Raw genomic sequence first — 17,471 nt, forward strand, 5'->3', positions numbered from 1 at the left:
GGCTTAAAACTCAAACCTCACCAACCCTTCTTCTCTCTGGAGGGCAAACAAGTCTTGTACACCTCAAGTACAGCAACTCATGAACACCAGAATACAAAAATAAGTGCTGGTATTATGTTTACATCAATTCCTTCACATTATTTTTATCCTGACTGGCACAAAGATACAGGCATGGGTGGGATATGCTCATTGTCATAACATAGTTTAATACTAATCACTTGCATCGCTTTTAAAAGCTTAATGTGATACAAATACTGGAAGCCATTTTGTTTTCTGACCCCAGCTAGCAGAGTAGCCTAGGGGAGTGGTCTCCAAAGTGGGGTGTGCACAAGATGATCCATTGGGGTGCGGGAAGAAAATATTAGAACTTCTATTTATATTTACATAAATATACCTATATTGGGGGTCCGTGCTCAAAACATTTTTACTGATAGGGGTGCGCGGATATAAATATACCTATATTGGAGGCGCGTGCTCAAAAATTTTTTACTGATGGGGTGCACGATCAAAAAAGTTTGGAGACCACTGGCCTAGGAGATAGCTTGGACTAAAATTTCTTTAAAATAGTGGTGTCCAAGCTTTTTGCCCAGCGAGCTGGACTGGCAGTGCCCAGTATGTGTGTGCTGGATCCAGCCAGTGCTCGGGCAGTGCAGCAGGCACTATCTGCCTGTGCAGTGGAGGGAAGGGTAGGGCAGGCCAGCCCCAAAGCAACCCCACAGGGGACAGGGATGTGACCTGGCCCCAACAGGGCAAGGGGAAGGAGGCATTGCCCAGCCCTAATAGGGGTGGGGACAGGGGTGGGAAATTGGGCATAGCCTAGTCCCAGAGGAAGGGTAGGGGACATGGCTCATCCCTAAACCCACAAGAAGGGGTGGAGAGGCATGGCTTGGCCCCACGGGAGCGGGGCACGTAACTTGCATTCCAACAGTCATGCAGAGAATGGTGTGGGGGGGGGAGAATATTAACGGCCACTCTTCCTCTGTTGCCAAATTCATGGACCGGAGCAGAGCCCTGCAGACCAGATGCACTGGCTCCACAGCATGCATATTTGGCCTGTGGTTGGGCACCCCTGATTTAGCACATCTATCCATCTTGCGCAACTCTTAGGTAGATAGATTCCTCTTTGAAATTGTTTTACATAACGGAAACAGCTTTCAAAATGTGTTATGATGTGAAAAGGGTAAAAACATTGTCAAAAAAAGGATAGGATCTAACAGCTAGCTTATGCTACTCTGGACATACACTTGAATCCAATGACCCTTGTTATCTTAAACTGGGGAAAGGCACAGACCTTAGGTTAGCATCTTACCAATAAAGCCAATTCATAAGCATTTATACCTGTTTCACTTTGTGGATTCTAGTGATAAGCTCCTCAGCAGAGACGCTGCCAGCAATTACTTCCAAGGGAACCCCATTGTCTCCTATGAAGAAACTGGATGGAACACACACTACAGGATCTGAATGGTAATTTGTAAAGGCCAATACATGGGACGTAGTTTAAGCAGCAAATTTAAAGGAAAGATGTAGAAGTAAACCAAAAAAGGAAAATAAGGTATACATACAATTATGAAACAGTCCAGTCTTCCTACTCGGTTTCTGAAGTGATTTAAATTTGAATATTCTCTAACACAACATTTAGGAGGGAGTTATCAAGCATATCTTTGAATCAATGTTTGTGAAAGAATTCATAAACGTCCCCAAGCAAAAGTACGAGATTATGTATGGACATGACAGAAAACCTGATTGTTTCTTGCTGGGGCGGGAGGGGAGAACCAAAACAAAAACTAATTTATGGTTTAGTGTTAACCACAAAGAAATCCTTTCTGCAAATAACCAGCCAGCAGAGGATGCAGCATACCCAACGTAATACTAACATTTAGTTGGATTTTAGTCATGATGTAGAAAGACCAATCAAATAAAAAGAAACATTAAGTGTTATTATACAATACTGAGAGCTGGTCTTGTACGTCTCTACCATGAAGGACTGCTTGAGTTTTAAACAGTATGCTCTTTATTATGCATAACAGAGGTCCTCTGAATTTACATCTCTGTAAATGAAAGCAAATTCAGCCCAAGTCCAACTTCTTTTGTTCCTCTCATCCTCCACGGCACATTCAAATTGATAATTTCAAGTTTCATATTTAAAAGCTAATCATCAGTACTAGTACACATTACCATACATAGTTTTTTGTGGCTGCGACTGGCTTATTTTTAATAAAGTTAAAAAAAAAGAAGGAATCTTCTGTTTAGGGACATTATGCGGTTGATATACAGGAACATAGTAACAGTCACATGTGGTCAGAGAAATGACAATCTAGCCCAGCTTCCTGTCTTAAAAAACATCAAGTAGAACATGCCTCAGAGGAGGAGTGTAAGGAAGAGGCCAAGCATAGAATGATCTATACACACTCAATTATGTAGATTCACCTGAATAACTGATGGATGGTATATCACATAATGAGCCGTTAGCTAGCTGCGTTAATCTGAAATCAGGCAGAAGGCAGGGTAGAATGACACCTTATAGCATAATCAGCAGTCCTTTTACAGCATATGATGAAGTGAGCTTGGGCTCGCAAAAGCTTATGCTATATATATAGTCTATTCATACCATCTTTTTTCCTACAAAAGTCTATAACTCTCTGACCCAGTCAGGTGCTAAGGTTCCACCTTGCCCTGCCAATCAGTAGTTATACAATAGTAGTCAAATATAACGTGAACTTATTTTAAAAGGATACAGATCTGTGAAAACTGCAGACATGCTTCACTGTACAAAACAAAAAGAGATGTTCAGCAGGGAACACGGTTTACATCCTAGATTAAAGAGTTAACAAGCTCTTTTATCACATCACAAACTAAGTGACACACTACCACTGCACACAGCACTATTTAAATACCTGATACATTACTGACAGTGAACTTATATTACACTTTCTGACTGATGCTTCAGAAACATCCAGGAATTACTGCTATACTGACTACTTCAGCCAGGAATGAAGTCCACATTAGATGGTTTAGAGAAAAAATGTTGAGCACAACAGAGTGAGCCACAACTGGTTTTGGATCTCTGACAGCACACATCCAACTTACTGACTGCTTATATCTCATGAAATTTACATAAAACCCACCGAGTGCTGTAAAGTAACAGACGTCTTGACTAGAGTCAACAGGTGGCACAAAAAACGATGCTACTTTTATGACCAACGTAACTAACGAAACACCCGTGTATCTTTGTACTGTGTCCCTATAATCACCATAGTGGGCCACTTCTGTTCTGGGTTCTTCTGTTGGGACAATGAGAATATTAGTTTCTGAGAGTAATGCAAATTTCCCAAGTAGTTTTCTACTTGACAATTCTGGAGTACTTGCATTGTGTCTAATTTTTTTGATTTCATTATGGCTCTACACTTTCAAAAAGAGAAAAAGCATCAATCTCACCTTGATTTGGCTGGTGCTAAAAATACAGCATTAGAAATGTAACTATGATATTCTATACAAAGGTGAAGAAAAACTTTCATAATCTACTTTTTTTCAGCCTACAGCTGCATCAAAACTACTGAGATCACTTAGAAAGTTTTGGAGCAGTTAGTTATTCCCAAACAATGGCCTGTAGACCGCCAGTGGCCTGCGAGTCTCTAAGTGATCCATTAACCTCAGCACCCATCTTTCCCCAGCTCTTTTCAATTACTGTTTGATGATAAATTTGCTCTCAAAATGTCTCACAAAGTCATCTGTTGGTTCAAAAAGGTCAGGAGCCATTGTTTTACAGCAGCGGTAGTAATTTTCTGACTGCAGGCCACCTTGGGTTAGAGACGGATGCTAGGACTTGCCCACAGTGGCAAAAAGAGAGTGCCTGCCCCCAAAGCCCAACATTCGCAGGCCAGACCCAATGGTTCAGCAGGCCAGATCCAGTCCTAGAATGCCAACCTCTGTTCTGAAGCAAGGAGGGCTATCTCCAAATCAGGGGTATGGTCTTAAAAAACTAGGTATTCTTCTTCTTGTTGTTATTAAATGACTGAAAAAGACTCTACAAAATGTAAAGTATTAGAATCTGATCAAACCTTTTGGTATGAATTTTAATAGCAACAAAACCCTCCGAGGCTGCTTCAGTCACCTTCTCATCCCCCCAACTAGCAGCCATTTGTGTAGATTGTTCATCATCACCTACAAGACAGAATACACGTAGAAAGTTAAAACATGCAACAAACTGCAAGTTTTGTTATGATACTCCCAGAACTGTCTGGATTTGAAAGGGACTGCAAACTTCATAAACTAAAGTTGATATTCCAAGTGATTTGAGATTTGCTTGAAGAATTTAAACTACAGAACTCAAACCGGTCAGAAACAACCAAAAAGCCTAAAATGCAATATATATTAGTAAAACACCCAGTAATTTTTAGGGGGAAGAGACACATGGAAGTTATTTTAATATTTCATACCAACCTTGAAAATGTAATCTGTATTCTGTGAAATATGGGATATAGCAGAAGATGTATCCAATCACTAAGACGTTTTACATGTGCATTAAAGAGTCCTGAAGCATTTTAAAGCAAGTAGTCTGTGCCAATTTGCTTAAAGTCAATTATTATATTTGGCAAAGACTCTATTAGCTTGCCAAACTGTTCATCAAAAAACGAGTCTTATTTATTTAAATACTTTTGCTATAGTTTAGAACAGGCAATTTACCACCCCATCTTCCTCCCAGAACCTAGCAAATCTAATATAGTACGATAATCATTGTGTGTGTAGTATGCACAGAGATCTACATTGCAATTACTGCAACAGAAGACAAATTCATTACAGCTAATGAAAGAAACTTCTGTTTTGATGCCTCTGGCACCTGGGTGCTCAAGACTGCTGCCAAATTTCTGGCTCCATAGGGAGCCCAGCAAGCCAGATAGGGCCCAACCTGGGCACAGGCAGTGCAGTACCTGATCCCAGGCATTCAGGGGCCAAGCAGAGGCAGCACGGGAATCAGCCCTGCGCTACTCATCCAGCCTGTGGCCAGGAGGTTGAGCAGTACTGATATTAGCAGACAGCAAATACAGTACTCATAAAACAGCACTGCTGCTAATCAGAAGTAACTCTGATTCTAAATTCTTGCTTACAGAAGACTACAATATTCTAACCCTGAAAATTACCCACTGGGAAAGTCTCATTTTTAATGATAAATTAATTAACTAATTCTAGAAAATCTGGAGTAAATCCATTGAGGTTTTTTTCTTTTTTGGTTTGAGAGAAAATACTTTCACAGGGGTGCGAACATAAAGCTGTGGGGCAGAATGACATACCTTGGGTCAGAGACAGACACTAGGAGCTGCTCACAGGCAGGGCTTCAAAATTAAGTAGGAATCAAGTACACACATGCAGTATGGTATTGTCCCCATCACAGCCAGTTTCAGAACAGTTTTTGTTTTTGTTTTAATTACTAAGGGAAAAGATTAAAATCATCTACACTCAGTAAGATGAACTCAAAACAACACGCTGCTCAGAAGCATCATCCTTACACTGAGGCAAGTGTGTTTAGGAACATAGGCTTAGAAAGGGCACTGGATTCAGTGGCCCAGGAGACCCTGTGTTTGTAGGCTACCAGTTACATAAAGAATCCCCAACACTGCCACTCCAAACACTCCTACAACTACAAGGGACAACGCCCGAAACCCTAAGAACTCTGTTCATCATGCCCTAGTAAAAAGCAGGGTAAATGAGGGCACTCTCAGTGTCTTCTCACTGCAATGATAGAGAAGTAGCTTCTCAATATATGCTCAGAAGTCCTTAGGGGAAAAAAAAAAGACCATGCCTCATAGGAAAGGGACAGGCATCCTCGCTGATCTGAGATAAAAGACAAATTCCTTCCTGATCCCAAATCAGCAACACCCTGAGCAAAAAGACATTTTCTAGCTAGGAACTGGGTGGATAAAAATCATGTTTTTTAAATTAAAAAACTGGATTTTTTTATTTAAATCAGATTTTTTTGGCTAAGATGATTAAAAAAAACACCCTATATAAAGATAGCTTTAATGTAAGATATGTTAAAGCTCAGAGATATCATCATGGAATAGGGATTATAACTGCTAATTATATACACTATCTGAGACAATACATTCATATAACCTTTGTAGAAAAGTTCTATAAATACGTCACAACAGGCCATGGCCTATACTAGGGGCCCAATTTTATGGGGTTCCCAGAGGCTCCTTTATAGATCAGTAAAGAGTGAAGAAAACCATTCTACCCAATAGGACTCAGTGCTCAGCAGAAGATCCCCGTAAGCATCTCTGTGATGCTTAGTTTCAGTTCTCAAAAAAACATGGATGTGTGTCTCCAGAGAGAATGTCCTTGTTAACAGCAGTATGTGAAAAGGAAAGATAACAGACCTGACTGATTACTTACGTATCAGCTCTCTTAGCTCTCTGCAAGTTTGTGTACTCAGAGTCAAGCCCTTACCTCTCTCTAAAGTGCTAAGTGTTAAGAAGTTAAATGAAGAAAGGATATCAAACAACAAGAATGTGCCTTTTGTAGAAAACGGATTAAATTGAGGCTTCCTGACCAATGACTTCAGTCATGATTTCAACTGAATCCACCCTGCTATGAACCTCTTGGCTTTTTGAAAGTGGGTATGAGCAACAGCTTCTTCCTTACTAAATTGCTTCAGCAATAAATAGAAAAATCCCAGTAAAAAAACATGTCAAAACGTTCCCAGGCTGAGATACAATTTATACTCTCCTTTTCCAGTATTTATCCCAGCCTGCTGATGTACAAGAACTGCAAACTTTTATGTACTGGGTTTTCACCATGTAGTACCATCTTTTTTGCATGCAACATGTCCCAGATTATAATACAAATGTTGTTTCTGAAAGGCACAACAAAGAAAAAAGCTCTTCTCTTGTGGTAAAACTCAGTCACAATTTTACTGAGAGCCAAGCCTGCTCACCGGTTTGGTCCCTGTGGATCTCTGCAGATTTTATTTTCAGTTTCAACTAATAAATAGCAGAACTTGATACTACTGTATTCCCTGCATATAAAATGTACACTCCAATTTCCAGCAGCTAGTTTTGGGAGAAGAGGCAAGTGTTGCATGTGAGAAAATATGGTACCCATCACATTAGTTAACACAATTTTCCTAGTTACCACTGGGACTATTTTATTCATCACCACTTCACCATGTTATTCATCTCAAGTGCTACTGATAGCAGGTGTAATGCAAAAATGATATAACAATATTTCTCCTTGTAAACACAAGGAGCTATACAATTAGTTGACCTAGAAATATCTATCTTGTTCTCCTTTGACACCAGTGTACAGTTTAGGGACAGAAGGCATTTATACACATGCTCTAGGAGTGGGGGGGAGGGGCACTAACTAGAGTGGCTCTGAGAAGTGCGCTAATTAAAGCTCCCAGAGCATCTCGCGCATTAGCGTCCCCACGCTTAAAAATGGCGGTGGGAGTGCTTTAACTAAAGCTCGTTGAATGCTGGAGTCGCTTGAGTCTGCAAGAACAAGACGCTGGAGTCTGCTGGAGTGTAGTAATTACCTTGCTCCAGCAGACTTGATTAATGTAATTAACGCGCTGTAATTCCAGTGCATTGGGGCAGTCCCGCTGTTTGTGTATAGGTGCCCAGAGGCTGCTAGTTTCCTAAGAGCCATTTGATCTCACAATGCTGGCTCCTCTTCCTTGTTTCAAAATATTTAGATGCATGAATCAGGCTGCAAAATGATTCCTTTCCACCTCCCAGAAAGGACACATGCTTATCCTATTAAACTGCTAAAAATACCTAAATACTTGCTTAACATTAACTTCCTCTGGTAAACGAATGCTGTGGTTCCCAAAGTAATTTTGTGAGATCACAAATTGGTCATGACTCATGAGGTTATCAACAATACACTCATATTAAGATGGGAATTCACAAATGAAAAAATGGAAAACCTGTATTATATAAACATCTCATTGTACTTATTTTAAGGTCTGTGACCATAATTTAAATTAAATTGCTAAGTCATGTGTATTGTTGTTTATATAATCCTTTCCTATTTCAGAAGTAAAGTTTATCTAATATTTCCTACTGAATAATTGTGTCTTGAAACTTCTAACCCCCACCACCCACACAAATATATAAAATGAGTATTGCTCTATAAAACATCCAGTTAAAAAGCGAATTAAAAATCTACGCAACAGAGTTCCAGATTGCTAAAAATATCTTGAGACCCCTGTCTGTCGGAGCTAGCTCTTTGGTTTCCAAGATGGGAAAAACATCACTTCAGTATTTCTATAGCAGATGATCACAGCACTGGTATGGCTCAAATAGTGACTGCTCCTCTTTAGCTTGCTTAATAAATACAAAGATCCACAGAGAGGAAGGATGTATGCATTTTCCGTTATAGGCAAGGACTGCAGGAAACTTAAATATTCCCGATAACAGGCAAAGACCATTTAGCTTCTCAAGAATTGGCATGAACTGTCAAATATAGAGGTACCCCACTATATCGGTCCATACTGTATCGGCACCAATAAGGGGAAAATTGACATTATCAATAATCGGCTTATTTTGTCTGATTTTGTCTGATGTGGCCGATAATGCTGCCGATAAATGCCGCTTCATGCGCACAGCAACAGTATGCACGGGGCCAGGAGTGCAGCCTGGCAGCTTGCAGAGCAGCATCCAGCTAGTAAGTCTGTTGGGCAAAAGGGGCATGGGGAGGAACAGATTGAGTCTTCCCCCCCACCCCCACCCCCGAGTGAGGGAGGGAATGGGACCGGAGCAGGTGCTGTGCAGCCAGAACAGGGACAGGCGTGGGACATAGCCAGGGACTCATCTGGAGGGTGCGGGAGGGTGGGTGGCTCCCGCCACTGCACGCACTCCCAGGGAAGACATGGGGAGGGGTGGGGGTGTGCACCACTGGATTTGTCTGGGGGGCAAGAATAGCCTGCCATTGCGCACTCAGGGGCGGAGCTGTTCCAGCCTCTTCCCAGCAGCTGTACTTGGGCTGGATGGGGTGGGTGGCAGCAACACTGGGAGTGGGGCTGGGGGGGCTAGAGCCACCCCAAAATTCACTGTACCCCCCCCCAGCACTGCCTCTGCCCACCCCACTTGGCTCAAGCACAGCAACTATGAAGAAGCTGGAGTAGCCCCAACCCTGAACTTGCAGCGGTAGCCCATCCTGACCCCCCATGCCTCCCTCAAGGGCAAGTACAGTGGCGGGAACCACCCCCTTGCCCCCATATGAGCTGCTGGCTATGTCCTGCACCTGGCTCCACTCTGGCTGAGCAGTACCTACCCTGCCTCTGCCCCACTCCCTCCCTCACTGCGGGGACTTTGATTCTGCTCTCCGCCCTCCCACCGATTTACCAGCTGGACACTGCTCTTCAAGCTGCTGGGCTGCATATCAGCAATTGGACTGGTACCAGTCAATACGGCTGGTCAATAATCGGCCATCATTATTGGCCCCAAAAAATCTTTACTGATGCACCCTTAGTCAAATAGGTTAAATGTGTTGATTCCTGACTCCTTTATAATAAAATAAACCAATACTTAGTGGCTCTTAAGAAATAAGGAATTCACTATATCCTAAAACTAAATTTCTCATTTCTTCTGGTGTTCAGCAGGCCTTTAAGACACACATGATAAAGCTGAATTAAAACACACGTTGGAGGTTACTTTCTATTTGACTTACAATAACTAAGGAGCCAAAAAAACAGAAAAATCTGCACTTGAAATCAGAAAATCATAGAAATGTAGGGCTAGAGGTGATCTAGTCCAACCTGCCTGAGGCAGAATCATTCCTATCCAAATCATCCTATACAATCCATAATCTCAATTCTGTATAAAACTACACATGACTATCAAGTGTAGTATGACAAGCAGCCACAGCTTTACAGGTACTGAATATCTAGCTTTGCTGGGAACTACAGCTTTCAGTTCTGGGTGGATTACTTCCACTTTTCCATCCTTAAACAACTCCACTATTGTTCTTTCTCTCTGCTCACCTTCTGGCAAAGATCTTAAGAGTCCCACTGGCTCTTCATTCAGAGTAAAAATTCTGTGACATTATTTTTGTAAAGACAAGAGATTGCCTGAATTTCTCCACCAAGGATGGTTTAGAGCATTCTATTAAATTGTTGGCTCTTATCCCACTAACTTCATTGTACAATGAAACCTATCTAAGATGAAATCACAAGAAACCAGGAAAAAGTTCAAACTAAAACAGTTTTGTCTTTGCATCCCCTCTGCTCCCTACTCAGAGTCTGCCATATACCAGCTTCTCTGCTCTACTATTTCTATTTCTCTCAACATCCTAGCCCAGCCTAACCCAAGTACTAACTTCCTCCTCGTAACATGCATGCACACACAAACAAAGGAGGTATTTACGTTCCAGGATATACAGGATAATTCTACACGTGGCCTCCAAATTTCCTTTCCATTTTCAATTTAGATAGCTAATGTATACAAAATATGTATTAATTCCTCATAAAGCATGCTGGGACTAAACCTTTTCTGGCTTGAGCAGGTTTCCTGCTTTTATAGGTTCTGTTTTAGATTGATTTTACTGTATATAAAGCATGGAGAAAATACTGTTTTTTCCCTTGAAATTACTCATATTTATTTACCAGAAATTAAGTAGTATAGTTCCACAAGATTTTGTCCAAGAGACAACTACTTTAGCTACCTAATCTTAACGCTAGCTATCATCTCCCCTCTAAAAAATGCCCTCTCAGGCAAGAAAGATGATAAATTTAAGTGGTATTGTTTACAAAAAGATTACCAGTCTCTAAAAAAAGTGGACTTATAATGATAGTGCCATGTCAAGTCAAGCATAGAAATGTAAGCATATTCTGTCAAGACCACATTCTGTAAAGACTGCTGGAGGTACAGAAAACAACAGCAAGAGTGAGTTTCACATCAAATGAAGGATTAGCTTCAGAGGAATTAATTCCAACAAAAGATGAAACAAATCCAAACCCACGAGATCCTGCAGAATCTGCTTATAGTTATACAGCGGTTCAGCATGATAGCAGTTATGCAATCCCACTGAGTAATGTTCTGGTTCACAACAGATACTTTCCTGAACTGGTTTTCTGTAGGAGTCTCTAATCCAATTATTTAACATGTAAAGCCAAGTTATCTAGGTTGCAGCAGCATGTTACTTACAGTCCTTTAAAACTGGGAGTTCTGTTCCTTACATTACAACATCACATGAACGGCACAATTTACTTTACTTAAAAGTGATAGCTGCTGTGTTTGAGTTATTGTTAAACTTTTTAAACTAAGAAAGTAATTATTTACGACTATTGTTTCAAGAAAACAGGGTTGAGGAAACTGAAGTGGTTAAGCTCATAAGAAAGGGATGAAGAGAGCAAGATAAAGTCTGAGACAGAAGAGAGGCAAGACATTTTTGTAATACTTTTTATTGGACCAGCTACACAGCAGGAAGAGCTCTTGGACAAGCTTTTGGGGCTCAAGACAGACAAAAGCTGGTCTAACAGCTCTCCCCGCTATTCAACTGGTTCAATAAGAGGCATCACAAAAATCCTCACTTCTTGTATATTTCCTAGACCATTAGGGTTACCACAACACTCCAGCCCTACAAAGGAGAAATAGTAATATTCACATCTTTCTCAAACATACATTTTCTAGAACCAGTGGGAAGAAAATGTGGTCCTTTGTTTGGTTTGGTCCTTTGTTTTCTGTTGCCTGTTCAGGAGGTGCAAGAAAAATCAAAGCTTTTAAAATGGGAATGGACAATTGATTTCTAGTTCTAGTATGGTTTAAGTTACTGAACTAAGAATTATCCGTTACAATTTCCATTCTGGAATTTAAAAAATGGTTTCTACTTTAGCTTCTTTTTACTACATTTCTTTTCTATAAAGGAAGCTAGTAAAACTGTGGAAGTAATGTGAACGTTTAAATATGGTTTCTTGCCGATACCATGGTTCTAAAATGCCTTCTCTGACCAGCACGGACCAATACTTTTTATGATAATGTCGTCAAACTACCTTAGAGTAGACTGCTGGCCTAAAGCATGCATGACAAACTGTTAAAAAAAATTTGCCACTGAAACAGATACAGCCCAAAACAAAGATGCCTTCACAATTAACTGTGGGATGCATGGATGGTTTCCTAAATTACATTTACTCTATTCGCAGCTAGACTGAAGCTGGATTCAGTTTAGTCATTTTCATATCGGTATATATTATGATATTGGATACAAATGTACTTTTGTAGTTTCCTGATCTTACTGGAAAATAATCAAGTGAGGGATTTAGCACGCACCCAAGACACTGTCTGCCTGTGATGGGGAAATCAACTCTGTAACAGAGAAAAAAGGCCTTCCCATGAGAGAGGCCTTCCACAGACACAAGAAACCTCTGGAGCACTTTGGTGACTCAGGAGAATGCTGGTTGGAAGTAATTTGGGCAGCTGGCTGTTCACTTAATTTTTTGATTTTTCCCAAGCTGGGGGAAGGGTTGGAGGCCCCAGTTGCCAGGGCAATTAGAATGAGCAGTATGACTTATCTCTAAAAATATTGGTAGGTCTCTCAGAAGGGTTAAGCTGTAGGCAGATGAGAAGGTAAGAAACTGCTTGTTTTGCCTTTATGTCTCCAAAAGTATAGTTCAGGGGTAGACAACGTTTTTGGCTGGGGTGCCAAAAAAACTGCAACGTCTACCTTGTAAGGAGCCAGAGTGCTGGCATGCCAGAAAAACAAAACCAGGCCAGGGGTACATGACAGGATGCACTGCATATTAATGTACTTAATAATCATAAATGCTACTTATTTTTTTTCTTTTTTTCATAGATTTCATAGATTTTCATAGACATTAGGGCTGGAAGGGACCTCGGGAGATCATCGAGTCCAGCCCCCTGCCCAAAGGGCAGGAAGTCAGCTGGGGTCATAGGATCCCAGCAAGATAAGCATCCAATTTACTCCTGAATGTGTTCAATGTAGGCGCTTGAACCACCTCCGCTGGCAGACTGTTCCAGACCTTGGGGGCTCGGACAGTAAAGAAATTCTTCCTTATGTCCAGCCTGAAACGGTCTTGCAGGAGTTTGTGACCGTTCGACCTCGTCATCCCATGGGGCGCTCTGGTGAACAGATGTTCCCCCAGATCCTGGTGGTCACCCCTGATAAACTTGTACAGTAAATATGTGGTTTTCTAAAAATTCTAAACCTGGTGACAATAAATAAAACTTCATATACTACCATATTCTGAAAGGAGACAGAAAGGAGAAAGAAAGAGACAAAAAGAAAGAAACAAAAAGAAAGAGAAAGAGGAAGAAGGGAAAAAAGAAGGGAAGAGAGAACCAGACATGTGCATGTGTGTGGACACAGAACCACACACATAACAGACACCCTTGCACGCACACCCAGAACCAGACACAAGTGCACGCATGCACACACACAGAACCACACACATACAGACAGAAATGTACAGAACACACGTGTACACGTACACAGAACCAGACACACATGCACGTGGCTTGTCTACTGGGCTGCAGGACAAAGTCTGACCAGACTATGCCACAGGCCCACTGTAGCACTTGTGCTTCCCCAGGGAGCTGGCTCATGGGCTGCAGCACAGCTCTGGCCCGCAGCACAGCTCTGGCCCGGAGGCCGCCCATCAGGCAGCTACGGGGGCAGTGCTGGGGGGGAAAGGGATATGGCCACCCCAAAATTTGCCTTAGTCCCCTTATAGCCAACCCTCTCAGCACAGCTGCCGCCCGCCCTGTGCAGCTGAGCCCACAAAGGTGCAGCACTCCCTGGGCAGTGCTGGAGGGGTGGCAGCCTCAGGCAAATTATGGGGTAGCCATAGCTCCCTGAGCACCAGCCCTGTGCACCCCACCATCTGCTCTGAGGTGTGCATGCAGTTGCCACCAGCAAGGAACTGGTGCCGACTGAAACACATGCCCTGTGGCACAGGGAAGGAGAAAGGCTGAGGCAGCTCCAACCCCAGAACCTCCACTACCGTCCACCCAGAAGCCTGCATGCATGCACTGCCCAAGCTCATCCCCAGTCCTGCACCCCAAGGCATGTGTGGCAGTTGACGTCAGCACGGAGTTGGTGCCAGGCGTAAGGAACACTGGCAGTGACTGCATGTGCACCTCAGAGCTGACAGTGTGGGAGGAGTCCAGGATTGCGCTGCCTCCCGCCTCTCCCCCACTGTTCATCCAAGGGGTGCATGCAGCCACTGCTGGCACAAAGCCTGGCGGGGACTCTGGAGCCTGGTAGACAGGGGTGGTGCTAGACGAGCTCGGGAGGGCCCTCCTCATAGTCAACCCTCCAGTGCCTTTACCCACCCACCCCACACACCTAAGCGCACCTGCTCCTGCCCATAGCACAGTCCTCCCTGAGCCCCCCGCACTAGGAAGAGACTAGCACTGCCCCTGCAACCGGCCCAAGCTTTGAGTAGCTGCTGCCAGCCACAGAACTCAGGCTGCTTGCAGCAAGGCTTGCAGACTACTAGCCACTTGTGGGGGGCAACCCTGGCTCCGTGGCTGGCAGCAGCTGCCCCAAGCCCGGACCTGCCATGGCATGCCTAGCAAAATGGCCTCGTGTGCCATGTTGGCATGTGTGCCAGGGGGTCCTGATCCCTGGCATATTTGGTTTTGCTTGTATAACTCTTTCATCCTACGTAATAAACCTTTTTGTCGTTTGCCTCCTTACCAATTGCCTGTGGAAATAGCAGCACAGCAGAGATAAATTTGGGGCTCTGGTGCTCACCCGTGGGTAGGTTTGTGACAGCTACTGCTAAGACTTTATTTTTCTACTATCACTGAGGTATCCAAGGTCCTTAAATACAGTCATTGCCAATCCTCTTTTCAAATGTAGGACCTAGACCAGTGGAGCTCAATCTTTTAGTGACAGGCTATGGCCAGTAAGGGAGGGGAGAAGCAGGTGGCTGCCAGTGTGAGGGGGGAGGGGAGGAGGAAGAGAGATTACTTCCAGGCTGTGCAAGGAATCAGCAGCACTGTGCAGGACAGGCAAAGAGATGAACTGGGCCAAGCTGCTTGCTGTTGATCCTCTGTGCCATGAGTCAGATCTAGTCAAATCACGGGGCTAGATTCGACTCATGAACTGTAGGTTGAGCACCACTGAATTCAATGAGTAACTTATGTTCCTCCATCTTCTCTACTAGCTTAAACACATGAAACTGCCTTCTGATCAGGTCAGCCCCAGGATAATTGTTCTAAGCAACACACTTGGACTCAAGAGATATAGTTCGTGCCTGAGAAGTGATCTGAAAGAGCAGAAGGACCTGCACCATTCTTCTCTGCAAAGGAATCTTAGGAAAAAAAAAAAAAATCAGGACACTTGCAATACAGCAACGAAGTGCCTGCAATAATACAACCATACACAACTACAAATATACCACTGGCTTATGAACACCCATCCATGTTTATGTGAGCAAGGAAAGCTGCATACATAGTTTTCAACTATTCCCTCCTGAATTTGTCCTTCGTTAATAAGGTGCAGCGCACATTTCTCCTTCACACTGGAGTCCAATCCATAAGACTGGAGGTTTAAAGCAAGCCCACTTGAACTGTTAAAAGGAGTAATATTTTAAATTAGTAAATAAAGTCACTTGATTCTTCTTAAGTTATGAAACTTTTCCCAAAATATTGACTTCTGGGACAAGACTAAGACTCCTCTTGCAAACGATCCTGCACTGAAAGTGCTCTATTTACAGCAGGCAGGAAACCTGCTCCTAGAGTCAGCTACAGAATCAAGATCCCCAGCATTCTAGCTACTGAAAAATTTTATCCCAGATCAATTTTACCAGCTGCAGCACATTGTTCAGGGCAAAGACTGGGTTTATAAGTCACCTGCGTACTCACATGACCTAGCCCCTATCCTTCTCTCTCTTCTTACTCCTTTTTCATTTCTTTCTCCCTTTTTCTTTCCTGGTTCCTTTCTCTCTTCTCCCCCACCCTGCTGGATGTGGCCATCTTTGCTTGCAAAGGAGGAACAACACCCCAGATAATTAAAAAAAAAAAAAAAAAAGATTTAAAAAAAAAAAACAACCCTTAAATAACTGAATAAATAGGGCTCTAACCCTTAGCAAAACTGTTCTCACCTAGCAAGTATTTTAAACCAATGCCAGTTAAGCAACCCCCTCACAAGCTGCACAGCTCCGTCCATAAACCAACTGACAGGCTGCAGCTACCTACATTTTTCTGTTCACCTAAAATACCTCAAACAAAAAACAACCCCACTCCCCTCCAGCCCTAGATAAGTGGCCCAGATTATTATTATTCACGTTATTCAAATCAGATTATTATTCAAATGTGGGTTTCCCAGAGAGTCCAAACAGCAGGGCTGTACACTAGTTAACGCATCCTGTCTGGCAGTGTGCACTCAGGAACGGCCCCCCAAAATTTGCGAAAGCGGGGGGGGGGCGGAAAAGCCAAGCCAAGCCGGCTTCAGCCCAGTCACGGCTCGCCGCTGCTGCCAGGCCTCGCGACACCAGGCCCGGGGTTTCTGGCCACTGTTTACAACCGCGGGGGAGGCGGCGTTTTCGGGGATAAACAAACCAGCCCCCGCGGGACCGGCCCGGCCGGGAGGATGTATGTTGGGGGGGGAGGGGGGACGCTACGTCATCTGCGGGGCGACGGGGCGCGCCGCCAGGCCTACCTGCCACGAACACGACGAAGACGGAGCTGCGCTGCTTGGCGGCGGCGATGGCGGCCGGGATGGCGCCGCGGAACCACAGCATGGTCCGCCGCGGGCTCGAGCTCGGGCTCGGGCTCGGGCTCGAGGCGCCGCGGGCTCCTGCTCCTGCTCGCTGCTCAGACCCGGCCGCGCCCCCGCGCATGCGCCTCCTTGGGAGTCGTGACGTGACCAACCCCTGGCAGCCGCCGCGGGGCGCATGCGCCGCAGGGTGAGGAGGCGGCTGCTGGGGAAACCACAGCGGTGTTTCGCGGCCGCAGATTGTCCCCGCTGGCGCTTTCGCGGGTCGCGCGCTTGGGGGCGGCAGATTCGCCTCATGGCCGCCCCGTGTAGCCTCCCATGCCCAGGCCCCGGGTGGGAGGGGGAATAACCGCCCCTCGGGCTTGACGGGCAGACGCAGGCCCCTGCCACGCGGGGCTGCCTATACTTGTTGCACCATTGGCCACTAAATAGCGTCAGTGATGTAACAGTGTGGCCTACCTATTACATTATTGACACGATTCATTATTCATTCATAATAGGCACAATTTGCATGTAAAATGTGGGCCACACATTACATCACTGACATAATTCATTATTCATCATTGATGCAATTCATATGTAACTGTGGGCCACGTTACATCTTTGATGCGACTCAGTGGCCAATCTTGCAATAAATGCAGGCAGGCCACGCGCACTACATAACCGTCCCAGGCTAGGAGGGAGTCTCGGACTATAACACAACCAGCTTGAAAACGTGTGAGGAGCCTACAGCTGGTTTCTCACCAGTTTTAATTTGCAGTGTAGCAGGGCCCAAGGACACGCGCCAACCT

The 17,471-nt window shown here is 44.0% G+C and overlaps 1 protein-coding gene across 1 annotated transcript in view; it reads right to left on the reverse strand.

Moving 5' to 3' along the window:
• The window catches only part of UBXN4 (UBX domain protein 4), a 26,765-nt gene extending 9,938 nt beyond the window's left edge, over positions 1-16,827 (reverse strand). Inside the window, exons 1-4 of the mRNA XM_090045849.1 lie at positions 16,624-16,827; positions 4,059-4,161; positions 2,736-2,764; positions 1,339-1,457 (exon numbers count right to left, since the gene is read on the reverse strand). Of these exons, the coding sequence (XP_089901975.1) occupies positions 1,339-1,457; positions 2,736-2,764; positions 4,059-4,161; positions 16,624-16,804 (432 nt within the window). The 5' untranslated portion in view covers positions 16,805-16,827. The remainder of the gene's footprint in view (positions 1-1,338; positions 1,458-2,735; positions 2,765-4,058; positions 4,162-16,623) is intronic.
• Between the last annotated feature and the right edge of the window lie 644 nt (positions 16,828-17,471).

Source organism: Crocodylus siamensis, chromosome 4, assembly GCF_052110815.1.
Source record: "Crocodylus siamensis isolate JL-2025a chromosome 4, ASM5211081v1, whole genome shotgun sequence".
NCBI lineage: Eukaryota > Metazoa > Chordata > Crocodylia > Crocodylidae > Crocodylus > Crocodylus siamensis.